The sequence below is a fragment of the Xenopus laevis genome, chromosome 5S (genome assembly GCF_017654675.1).
Source record: "Xenopus laevis strain J_2021 chromosome 5S, Xenopus_laevis_v10.1, whole genome shotgun sequence".
Taxonomy (NCBI): Eukaryota; Metazoa; Chordata; class Amphibia; order Anura; family Pipidae; genus Xenopus; species Xenopus laevis.
In genome coordinates, this window is record NC_054380.1 from 37005592 (window position 1) to 37018413 (window position 12822).

The window sequence follows — 12822 nt, forward strand, 5'->3', positions numbered from 1 at the left end:
AAAAAAGTTGTCTCTGTCCAAAGATTTATGGATCTAACTGTATATATATATTTTTATGTTCTATAGTGCCACTAACTGTACATAGTGTAAAATCTTTCAAGCACAAATATTCTGCAGAGCTTACCTGGAGACAGACCAGCAAGTTATTAGAGACTGCCATCAATGAGTGCTGCAGGAAACATATCCTCAAAAATGCTTTCTTATTACAGGAGAATCACTGAGCTCTCTGTGTGCATTGCCAGCTTAGTCCTGCCTTACAAAGTATCCCAAGGCTTCTACCCTTTATAATATATCACTGCATTTATTAGCAATAATTTTAGTGGGACCTTCAAACTGCTTTGTTCATTCTCTGCACATCTTATGCCTTATCTGTCATGAGCCCTCTATACTCCTGCCCCCCAGCAGTCACGGGGGGCTGCTGAATCTATTTCATGCAAGATTGTAGTGTCGGTGATACATTTGTCAGCTAAGGGAGCATGATAAGATTACACACCACACAGGGCAATTTAGACTGCATATCAGAACATTACATTTACACTCAGTTTCAGTAGCTTTCTTAGAATAAAGTCTATTGTACCAGAACAGCTCTATACCCTCAGGAATGTAGCAAGTAGCAAGAATTAATTATGGCCTATAGAGAAACATTTTTCAACAATTTCAATATACTTATAACCAGCTTTCTTGCACTGTAGATCTGGCTGATAATGTCACATTTCCGTTGCATATCGCCAACTCAGTAGGCATCACATCCTAATATAATAACCCCCCTACCTCAAATATGTATGCACCAGGCAAGCATGTAAATGACATGAGAAATTGAATTGCCCTGTGGGTGCCTCCGATTGCTGCACAACAAAATCATTTCTGTAATGCTCATCTCTCCAAAATGGCACTCCCAGGAGAGCGACTGACAGGTTCCTTCTGCTGTGTGGGAACCTAATAAAAACAGCTTGTTAACGGCAAAGATGTTAGATTATTTAGTATCTGAAAGGCTTAACTGTTCATAAAGAATCTCTTCTCTTTGGATTCTTATTTTCCCCTGTGATTAAACGTTTTGGAGTAAGTATAATGCTCATTGGATGGTGTCCATCAAGCTTTGTGTCAGAGTTGGATAAACCATGGGGCTTTGATGCAGGAATGTGCGTCTTACAGTAGCTAGGATTTAAGATTACCTTACAGGGATCTGCTTTTGTGATTCACCTAAATCCTGCAATTTTACATTCTCTGTCATGTTGGTCACGGGATAGGTATGCATGCTTATTGCTTATCATATTCATTTCCCCATGTTTATCTTAGCTAGGCATTTCATCCTGCTGTAATGACAAATACCAACCTTTATGCTGGGAAACAGTGTATTATAGGCAGTAGATGTTCTACTACATCAAAGCAAGCTATTTTTTTGACAGATAAGACGCAAATGGATTTTCTTATTCAGCGTTTGAAGATTACATTGGGCTGCTTTCCTGTATTGAGTAGAAATGGAGGAAGTTTACCACTCCTTCTAGTAGTAATTCTCATGAAGTACCCATGACATGAAGTCAAGTAAAACACGTTGAAAAAAGCCAGGTGTATAGCTTGCAGGCTAGGCGTACTAGGAGTTAATTACTGTCTTCTGGCAGCCACAATGATTGGCCATGACACCTAGCAATGTGTTTTCTTCCCCATATTTCCCCATCTGATGATAACTGTTTGTTTCTAATGAGCATCTGGCAAAGGGATAAAAGGACTTTATTTTCCTGTTTTTTTTTTTTTTTTACTTCTATTTTTTTATATTTTAAAAAGAAAGCAATATATTTCACAGCACTGTCCGTATAGCACAAGTCTGCAGACTGTACAATGACTGACAGCATCAAAGCACCAAAGGACTTCAGACCCAGTGGAGGAGCAATTAAGTAGGCCATGTGGTTTTCTCCTGCTGTTAGTGTCTATGTTTTCTTTATACCAAACCAAAACAAATGGGTGTATTAATTTGACAGGCTTGACTTAACAAGCAGCTTCAGCTTAAATAAAAACAGTCCCTATTAGCAGGAATTCCCCTCATGTATAGAAATATCAACTCTGCTTTGTTTGAATTTATGCTGGAAGTTCAGTAAATCAGTAAAGAAAAACTAAACTGGTCAGAGACCAAATCGAAGTCCCTGAGCAGTTTGTGATCCAGTTCCCTGTTCCAGAACAGGTGTCCAAATTTAATATGTCTGGAGAAAATAATTTTGCAACCACAGTGCTCCAAACAGAATAACATTAAATGAGCCTGCTGTGGGCATGGGACAAAGATGAAGTCATTCTTCACAACAAACTCGTTCTATTAAAAATGAAAAGAAAACCCCACCATGGCACAGGCCACAAATTCACAAAATGTTCCCTTGCTGTCCCTTGTCCTGCCACTACTTATTGACATTTATGCACGTTAGGAGGCAAGTAAATATAAAGGAATCAGGGAACATTTAAAGAGAAATGCCAAAGTAGCTTTGGAGCAGTCTTCAAAGGTTTACGTTGAAGGTGAATTATATATTGTGTTTGATGGGGCTTTGTTTACGGATATATACAGTAGAACCCCCATTTTACGTTTTTCAGGGGACCAGAAAAAAATGGTGTAAGATCCAGGAAAATGTAAAATCAGGAATGTAGTATGCATAATATATAGGTGGGACTACAAAACAACAATGTAAAATGAGGGAAAACTTAAAATCAGGGGATGTAAAATGGTGGTTCTACTGTAACATGTTTTGTAACGCTAATCAGGGCTATCCCGACCACAAGGAGTTGAAGTGTCCAGCTATTGGGATGAGCATGGGTTACACTGAGACTTACACAACAGGGTCATTGCCTTTGCCAAGTGGAAGCTATACCTTTAAGGTGTAGTATATCTATGACACACAGGCTACTGCATATAAAAATAGATTTATTGGACGCCAGGAGGTTCTTTTGGTGAAATAACAGATGGGATTTATTTACAATGCAAAATGCAAGCGACCACAGGTTTACTCACTCATAGGCAGGATAGAAATAAATAGCAGGCCAATTAATCATTTTACATTTTTATTTACTGGTCCTTTAACAGAACACTAACTACCCTTGCTATCATTTTTTTATTGGTCCACCTATTGTTTTTATTGTTTTAGTGGTTGCCTTAAACTATAAAGTGAACCGTACCCCTGTTAAAAACCTGACTTTCTAATTCAGGGTTGTCCAAATAGAGGTATTAGGGCTAGATGTGGCTCTGCAAATTATTTCACATTAAATTAGTTTAGGGCGGCTCCACAAATGTCATTGCTCCCTCCAAAACTGCACCAAATTTACTCCCCTAAACAAATCCTAGAAGCCACTTCAATTCCTGTTTCCAGCAATCAGTGGAATCTAATGTCATCCTGTCTTACATTGTGTATGCTCCTTGTTGGCAAGAAGAGCTATGGAAACAAGCAAATATGATAACCTGCATGAATTTGATTTAGATGTTTCTGTATGGTGGAACTTAGCTGTCTAGGGGAACAATTTTAATGTGCTTCTTGAGGGGGCATTTGTATACACTGTTTTGGGGGCAAATAACCTCTATAGAGCCACATCAAGCCCCTATGCCTCCCTTTGGACAGCCCTGAATTGGTTACTCAAGTTGCCCAGAAGTTCACATTTGCCCCATGAAGTCTTCCTCTGGACACGTTATGCAGGCTGTATAAACAGGTGAATAAGCTTCCGAGTCCGAAGCTAATGTAGTCCTGTGTAAAAAAAAAAAAAGAGCATGGTGACCATTTAGCTTGGTCTTAGGATCGATTCCAGCCAGGATTAAATCTGAAAAGAGATTGTATGCTCTTGGGTTGGCTTTCCCCAGCAGTTCTGGTATGTGATATTGTTCCACTGGAACAGTGGCTGATATAAATGATGTATAATAACTGTAAAGCACCATCAAAGGTGTTGACACAATATAAATATAGCCTTATAATAATAATATGCAAGTTCGTCAACAGATTTTTTGGTCTAGTAAATTCTGTATTTACTGTATTACCTGGAGAGCCTGTGTTTAAAAGTGAGTATGAAGAGAATACTGTTTTTTGCTCACACAATAAGATTTTTTTTCTCATAATTTAGAAAGGTTTATTCTACATTCTGAGCCCAGAGAAATCCGGTTATATAATAAAAAGTGTGAGTTGTATGTCATAAATATAGTGAGCTGCGAAGTGTTTTCCAATTTCAGTTGAAGATTTCAATTTTAGCTTTTGTGGTTTATGGGATCTTTTTTTTTGAGTAAGCACTTCTGATTGTGGCAGTTATTCTAGCACTTTGTCTAGCTAGGTAACTCTTCAAAATCAGTCAACATGATGGAAAGAAAATCAGTTTTCCATATATTTTGAGCACCACATTCTGAAAAAGCTAGAAATAATTCATTTGTGAAGCCAACAAAAATTATTAATTGCAAAAGACACTGTTAAAAGCTAACGTAGTAATTTGCATCAGTGTTATTGATTTTTATAAGTAATGTAGATGATGCATTGTGACTCGTGTAAAATAATAAAGGGTGGGTTTACTAAAAATAACCTTCCTGTTCTACAATAAAAATATCCTGTCTAAATATGTGTTGTGGTATAGAAGCTTAAATTCTTGCATCTTTGAATATTCTGCTTGACATCTGAAGTGTGTTACTTGAATTTAAACATGTAAAAGGAAATCATTCCCATTATAAAATGTGACTTTTACGTTAAGACATTGTTCAATAAAATGTATTGCCATGTTTTTTTCTGTTCATATTTGATATCCATGTCTTAGTGGTGGCCTTTATAAAAATTTTAAAAATGTTAACTCTAGAATAGGCTGTGGTTCAACTTATACCTGAATTTGACATGTAACTCATTTTATTGTCACTTACACCTTTTTTTGGTTTTATTTTCTCTTAAGGATATTCAAGCTGAGATAGATGCCCATAATGATATCTTTAAAAGCATTGATGGGAACCGGCAGAAGATGGTGAAAGCACTTGGAACCTCAGAAGAAGAGACTCTCCTGCAGCAAAGGCTAGATGATATGAACCAACGGTGGAACGATTTAAAGGCCAAGTCATCCAACATTAGGTAGAGCACGATTTTCTGCATTTCTTGGTTAAAATGTTATCTGGGAAATAATATTTTAAATCTGCTAGCTCTTGAATAAAAATATTTGTATATTTTAGGGCACGAACATTCACAACTACATGGTATATTTTTAAGGTTTGGACTATCGTGATGATCAACCTTAGTACCTTCTATTGTCTTTTTCTCCCCAGTCTTTTCTCTCCTTTTTTTCTTCCCTTGTGCCATTACCATCCTGTCATTCATTAGCTTCTTGTTTTAGAACTAGATATTTAATCTAGTCATCCATGTCACCACTATAAACCCAATAAAGCAAGCAGATATGGTAAGTAGGATCAGTGTCAGACTGACCCACTGGGATACCAGGAAAATTCCAGGTGGGCCAAGGTCTCAGTGGGCCCTTTTGCTTCTTACCATTTGGCCTATTTCATGGTCATTCCCTATTTCTTTATGGGAAAAAGAAGCTTAATAATGGAAGAATATAGTATATTAAGTAGATATAAAAAAACTAGGAGAAAGTGATTGAGTGAGGAGAGGAGGAACAATGGTTTGGAAGTGGGCCCATGGTCTTCCAAGGTTTTCTGGTGGGCCCCTGGCATCCCAGTCCAACACTAGGAAGGGTACTGACATAGTGATTTAGTCCATATTTTGCATGGCTAAGATAAAATGAAAAAAAGCAGCATTTTAGAGTTTTTTCCCTTGGTCACAAATTTAAAAAAGAAATAAGAACAGTAGAGAGCAGTCCTGTACATATTTTATATCAAACTGAACAACACAGAACATCTGGGAGGAAGTTTCTCTGACCAAGTGTTATTGGGAAGTCCAAAAAAGGTTTGGTAAGGTTTGTTGACCAGTTCGTTTCTACATGCATTCAAATGGAAAAAATATCTGTCAAACAATTGCAACATTCAGCCGCCTTACACAAATTCAAAGGAATCTCTAAAAATCATTATTTCTAGGCAGTGTTCTGTAATGATACACTCTGTAACTTCCTTTGTTTTACAACTGTTCTGTAGGAAAATGCATATGCTTTCTTTTCCCTTGAGTCTGAGTGTCAGGCATACTTTTCAGCTTTTTCCCTCACTAAGTGCCATGTTCTAAAATAATAAAACATTTGCACTATGTCATAACATTGGAAGGAAGCATATTGCATAGAAATGACAATTCCACATATTGATACAGTGCCTTACGAAGGTAGCGCCATATGCCACAGAGTGGAGCAAGCAGCAATATGGCTTTCATGGTTGTTTTTATTCTAATTATTATCCATTATTCATATAGCACCAAATGTATTCTGCATTGCTTTACATAGATTATACATCACTTGAATCTCAGGTCCCTGTCAGATACATACAGATATTGTATTTTTGTAGTACATGGAGTGCTTAGTGTTTCTGGAATAACAATCATGAAAGTTATATTAACTTTTAAGTATGATATTGACTTTAATATTCAGAGACAATTTGCAACTGGTCTTTATTTTTTTAAATCTTACAATAAGAAATAAGAATTAGAAATTTTCTAAATATAACCAGTCCATCAATTAATGAAATAGTCACATTAAAGGAGTGTTTGGCCAATTCTATGCAATTTTTTAATTGGTCTACATTACTTTTTTTTTTTTAATTATTTCCGTTTTTTTTCCAACTCTTTCCAGCTTTCAGATGGGGATCTGTAAAGCTACAAATGTATTGTTATTGCTTTTATTACTCATCTTTCTTTTCAAGCCCTCTTTTATTCATATTCCAGTTTCTAATTCAAATCAATGCATGGTTGCTAGGGTAATTTGGACCATAGCGACCTGATTGCTTAAATAGCAATCTGGAGAGCAGTTGAATAAAAAGCCAAATATCACAAAAACAAATAAAATAAATAATACATAATAAAAAATAAAAAACAAATACAAATTGCCACAGTATAATATTCTTTGTGTCATATTAAACGTTAACTTAAAGACTCTTTCCAACTGACCCCATCTACAAACAAACGTTCTGTAAGGCTGCAAATTTATAGTTATTGCTACTCTTTATTACTCCACCTTATATTCAGTCCCTCTCCTATTCATATTCCAGTATCTTATTCTAATCAGTGCATGGATGCTGGGGTCATTTGGACCCTAGTAACCAGATTTCTGGAATTATAACCTGGAGATAAAAAGTCAACTCAAGCCACAAACAGTAAAAAGTGAAAAACAATTGCAAATTGTATCCAAATATCACTTTCTACATCATACTAAAAGTTAATTAAAAGGCATTTTGGCTTCATGGCACTTTAGCTGGGGCTGAGCATTGCCAACTTGGGGCAGCAAATACGCTTGAATTGTAAGTAAAAAATGCTGCACTGTGGCTAAAAACATGCCAATTTGAGATTGCACTTTGCACGCTGCATTTGTAAATGAGCCCCAGTGACTCATTTAGAACAAAGTTATCTAGCAATCATATGCTCCATGTGAAAAAATGATTGCTGGAATTAAGGGGGGCCAGTACACACCAAATATATTATGCCAGGGTTGTTGCTTTTGGAATTTGGACTTACTTACATGTCCATACAGTCCAGAAACTATTGGAAATCGGGTAGGGGACAAATTTATTTTTCACATTATTGTGTATTAGTATTTACTTGTACTTGTAAGCAATTTAAATGTAAGATTTAATGAAGGCAGGGTTTGTCTAACCCAGGGGTCCTTTTTTTTACTCATGAGGTACACATGCATGAAAAAAAGTTCAACTCTAAGCCATTGCTCTTTGCTTTGCTGCAGGACACACTTAGAAGTGAGTGCAGACAAATGGAACCACTTAATGAAATCCCTGGAAGAACTCATCAACTGGTTAGATGTTCGAAATGAAGAACTAAAAAAGCAAATGCCTGTGGGAGGAGATGTCCCTACAGTACAACAACAGTTTGAATACTGTAAGGTAAGCCAATTTCTATATGAGTGGACAACCTGCTGCCTTCAGTGGAAGGAGTCAATGATGCAACTTTGGGGGCATAGCAAAGTTTTCTTCCTGGCAAAATCATGGGTCATAAAAGTGCGACGACCTGCAACACATGCAAAATCATGGCTCACCAGCAAGTCCTCCTTGGAGGAAGCAGATGGAGACCCCACTGTAGCAGAGAAGTCTGCTAACTCTGTACTGAAAGGGTAAAATATAGTGCTTCTTTATATTCTGTAAGCCACCCCAAGCCTAGCACCTCATTTACAAATCTTAAGCGCAACAAGCACTTTGTTACTAGACACTAGCCAATTTGGCACTATCCACTTTATGTATTGCATTATACTATGCTCCTAGTGATATTGACTACAATGGTAATTGATTTTTTTTTTCAAATTCTTCATCTTTGTTAAGGCACAGATATATGGTTTGATGTATCGCTAAGTGCTTTATGATTGTTATATTGATTCTTCAAATGGATGTTAATAGCATTTGTTGTATTGTTCTGGGCATGGTCCATAATAATCATAAAAAGTAGAGAAAGAAAAAGAACATTTTTCTTTCTAAGTTTACAGATAAAATGCGATGAGACAGTTGGACACTCTCCTTGGAAGCTTTATACCCCCTAAGGCTAATGGAACGACTGGCACCACTTCTACCATTGTTTCTCTGCTGACAGAGAATTGCAAGTGTTTGCCGAAACTGTCTCTGCTTCTTGCTGGTTACTTTGCTTACATCTGTTTTTCACTGGATTCAAGCTTAAGGATTCACAAATAGGGATGTAGCGAACGTCGGAAAAAATGTTCGCGAACATATTCGCGAACTTGCGTCAAAAATGCGAACGGTTCGCGAACGTCGCAAACCCCATAGACTTCAATGGGAAGGCGAATTTTAAAAGCTAGAAAAGACATTTCTGGCCAGAAAAATGATTTTAAAGTTGTTTAAAGGGTGCAACGACCTGGACAGTGCCATGCCAGAGGGGGATCAAGGGCAAAAATGTTTCTAAAAAATCCATTGTTGACACAGCGCTGCGTTTTGTGCTGTAAAGGGCAGAAATTACACTACATTTCTAAACCTGTGTAATAAAATGCTTTAAAACGTCCGGCGTCTACATGCCAATCAAGTCGTGTAAAGGTTACAGCCTGTTTACACGCAAAGACGAAACGCGGTGCTTACTGCAACGCAAAAAGACGCAAAGAGCTTTAATGAATGATACCGTCAAGTGAGCAAATAATAGTTTTTAATTACTAGTTGCTTGTCACCTTCAGGATGTTCGTCCTGTTGGTGGCAATATTTCTGTAGTGGTGTGTTTAGCAGTCACCGTGCTTGTGCGCACGTGCACGGTCAGGCAGAGGTAATTCAATGTACAGTGAAGTGAACCAAAAAACACTGATTCTGCAGTGTGGGCCCAGTTTTGGTCTACTTTATTGATCACCTGCGGTGACCATAAAAGATGCGATTTTGCCACTGTTGCAGAACCCTGAAAAATTAGGCATGTGTACTTTCCTGAAAAATTATGTTTTTTTTGTCGCAGCCACTGAACCAGAAGTCCAGAAACAATATGCCATATAAATGCTGAAAATATTAATTTTTTTTTGTGGCAGCCACTGCAGCACAGAGGCCAGAAAAAATATGCCATATAAATGCAAACAATATTAATTTTTTTTTGTCGCAGCCACTGCAGCACAGAGGCCAGAAAAAATATGCCATATAAATGCAAACAATATTAATTTTTTTTTGTCGCAGCCACTGCAGCACAGAGGCCAGGAAAAATATGCCATATAAATGCTAACAATATAAATTTTTTTTGTCGCAGACACTGAAGCACAGAGGCCAGGAAAAATATGCCATATAAATGCTGAAAATATTCTGGTTTTTTTGGCCGCAGCCACTGAAGCACAGAGGCCAGAAAAAATATGCCATATAAATGCTGAAAATATTCATTTATTTTTGTCGCAGCCACTGAAGCACAGAGGCCGAAACAATATGCCATATAAATGCTGAAAATATTCATTTTTTTGTCACAGCCACTGAAGCACAGAGGCCAGAAAAAATATGCCATATAAATGCTGAAAATATTCTGTTTTTTTTGGTCGCAGCCACTGAAGCACAGAGGCCAGAAAAAATATGCCATATAAATGCTGAAAATATTCATTTTTTGTCACAGCCACTGAAGCACAGAGGCCAGAAAAAATATGCCATATAAATGCTGAAAATATTCTGTTTTTTTTGGTCGCAGCCACTGAAGCACAGAGGCCAGAAAAAATATGCCATATAAATGCTGAATATTCTGTTTTTTTTGGTCGCAGCCACTGCAGCACAGAGGCCAGAAAAAATATGCCATATAAATGCAAACAATATTAATTTTTTTTTGTCGCAGCCACTGCAGCACAGAGGCCAGAAAAAATATGCCATATAAATGCTGAAAATATTCATTTTTTTTGTCGCAGACACTGAAGCACAGAGGCCAGAAAAAATATGCCATATAAATGCTGAAAATATTCATTTATTTTTGTCGCAGCCACTGAAGCACAGAGGCCGAAACAATATGCCATATAAATGCTGAAAATATTCATTTTTTTGTCACAGCCACTGAAGCACAGAGGCCAGAAAAAATATGCCATATAAATGCTGAAAATATTCTGTTTTTTTTGGTCGCAGCCACTGAAGCACAGAGGCCAGAAAAAATATGCCATATAAATGCTGAAAATATTCATTTTTTTGTCACAGCCACTGAAGCACAGAGGCCAGAAAAAATATGCCATATAAATGCTGAAAATATTCTGTTTTTTTTGGTCGCAGCCACTGAAGCTCAGAGGCCAGAAAAAATATGCCATATAAATGCTGAAAATATTCTGTTTTTTTTGGTCGCAGCCACTGCAGCACAGAGGCCAGAAAAAATATGCCATATAAATGCAAACAATATTAATTTTTTTGTCGCAGCCACTGCAGCACAGAGGCCAGAAAAAATATGCCATATAAATGCTGAAAATATTCATTTTTTTTGTCGCAGACACTGAAGCACAGAGGCCAGAAAAAATATGCCATATAAATGCTGAAAATATTCTGTTTTTTTTGGCCGCAGCCACTGAAGCACAGAGGCCAGAAAAAATATGCCATATAAATGCTGAAAATATTCATTTATTTTTGTCGCAGCCACTGAAGCACAGAGGCCGAAACAATATGCCATATAAATGCTGAAAATATTCATTTTTTTGTCACAGCCACTGAAGCACAGAGGCCAGAAAAAATATGCCATATAAATGCTGAAAATATTCTGTTTTTTTTGGTCGCAGCCACTGCAGCACAGAGGCCAGAAAAAATATGCCATATAAATGCAAACAATATTAATTTTTTTTTGTCGCAGCCACTGCAGCACAGAGACCAGAAAAAATATGCCATATAAATGCTGAAAATATTCATTTTTTTTGTCGCAGACACTGAAGCACAGAGGCCAGAAAAAATATGCCATATAAATGCTGAAAATATTCTGTTTTTTTTGGCCGCAGCCACTGAAGCACAGAGGCCAGAAAAAATATGCCATATAAATGCTGAAAATATTCATTTATTTTTGTCGCAGCCACTGAAGCACAGAGGCCGAAACAATATGCCATATAAATGCTGAAAATATTCATTTTTTTGTCACAGCCACTGAAGCACAGAGGCCAGAAAAAATATGCCATATAAATGCTGAAAATATTCTGTTTTTTTTGGTCGCAGCCACTGAAGCACAGAGGCCAGAAAAAATATGCCATATAAATGCTGAAAATATTCATTTTTTTGTCACAGCCACTGAAGCACAGAGGCCAGAAAAAATATGCCATATAAATGCTGAAAATATTCTGTTTTTTTTGGTCGCAGCCACTGAAGCACAGAGGCCAGAAAAAATATGCCATATAAATGCTGAAAATATTCTGTTTTTTTTGGTCGCAGCCACTGCAGCACAGAGGCCAGAAAAAATATGCCATATAAATGCAAACAATATTAATTTTTTTTTGTCGCAGCCACTGCAGCACAGAGGCCAGAAAAAATATGCCATATAAATGCTGAAAATATTCATTTTTTTTGTCACAGCCACTGAAGCACAGAGGCCAGAAAAAATATGCCATATAAATGCTGAAAATATTCTGTTTTTTTTGGTCGCAGCCACTGAAGCACAGAGGCCAGAAAAACTCAGGATTTACCTGGATTCAAATTAAACCAGTAGGATTTGCACCCTAGTTTGTAACGGTGGTGGAGGGAGGAGGACGCTAAAGGACAGCTGTATGTGGAGTCATGAGGCGTGCAGAGAAGGACAGCTGCATGGGGAGTCAGAATCAGAAACTCAGAACAAGTCTTCCGGCGTGCAGTAACCCTCCGAGATCCACCCCTCATTCATTTTAATAAAGGTCAGGTAATCCACACTTTTGTGACCTAGGCGAGTTCTCTTCTCAGTTACAATCCCTCCTGCTGCACTGAAGGTCCTTTCTGAGAGGACACTTGAGGCGGGGCAAGACAAGAGGTTCATGGCAAATTGTGACAGCTCTGGCCACAGATCAAGCCTGCGCACCCAGTAGTCCAGGGGTTCATCGCTCCTCAGAGTGTCGATATCTGCAGTTAATGCCAGGTAGTCCGCTACCTGCCGGTCGAGGCGTTCTTTGAGGGTGGATCCCGAAGGGTTCTGCCGCTGCCTTGGACTGAAAAACATTTGCATGTCTGACGTTACAGAGTGGCCAAAGTGCTTTGTCCTTGCAGGTGCGCTCGTGGCAGGATTACTGGCACCTCTGCCCCTGGAATGTTGATGAGTTCCTGAAGTGACATCACCCTTAAAAGCATTGTACAACATGTTTTGC

General features: G+C 37.8%; 1 protein-coding gene across 6 annotated transcripts in view; it reads left to right on the top strand.

The window, feature by feature from the left end:
* utrn.S (utrophin S homeolog) overlaps nucleotides 1-12822 on the top strand; it is a 446216-nt gene that overhangs the window by 282900 nt on the left and 150494 nt on the right. For all 6 annotated transcript variants that reach the window (XM_041564420.1, XM_041564418.1, XM_018265201.2 and 3 more), the window contains 2 exons: nucleotides 4888-5060; nucleotides 7816-7972. In XM_041564420.1, coding sequence (XP_041420354.1) covers nucleotides 4888-5060; nucleotides 7816-7972 — 330 coding nt within the window. The remainder of the gene's footprint in view (nucleotides 1-4887; nucleotides 5061-7815; nucleotides 7973-12822) is intronic.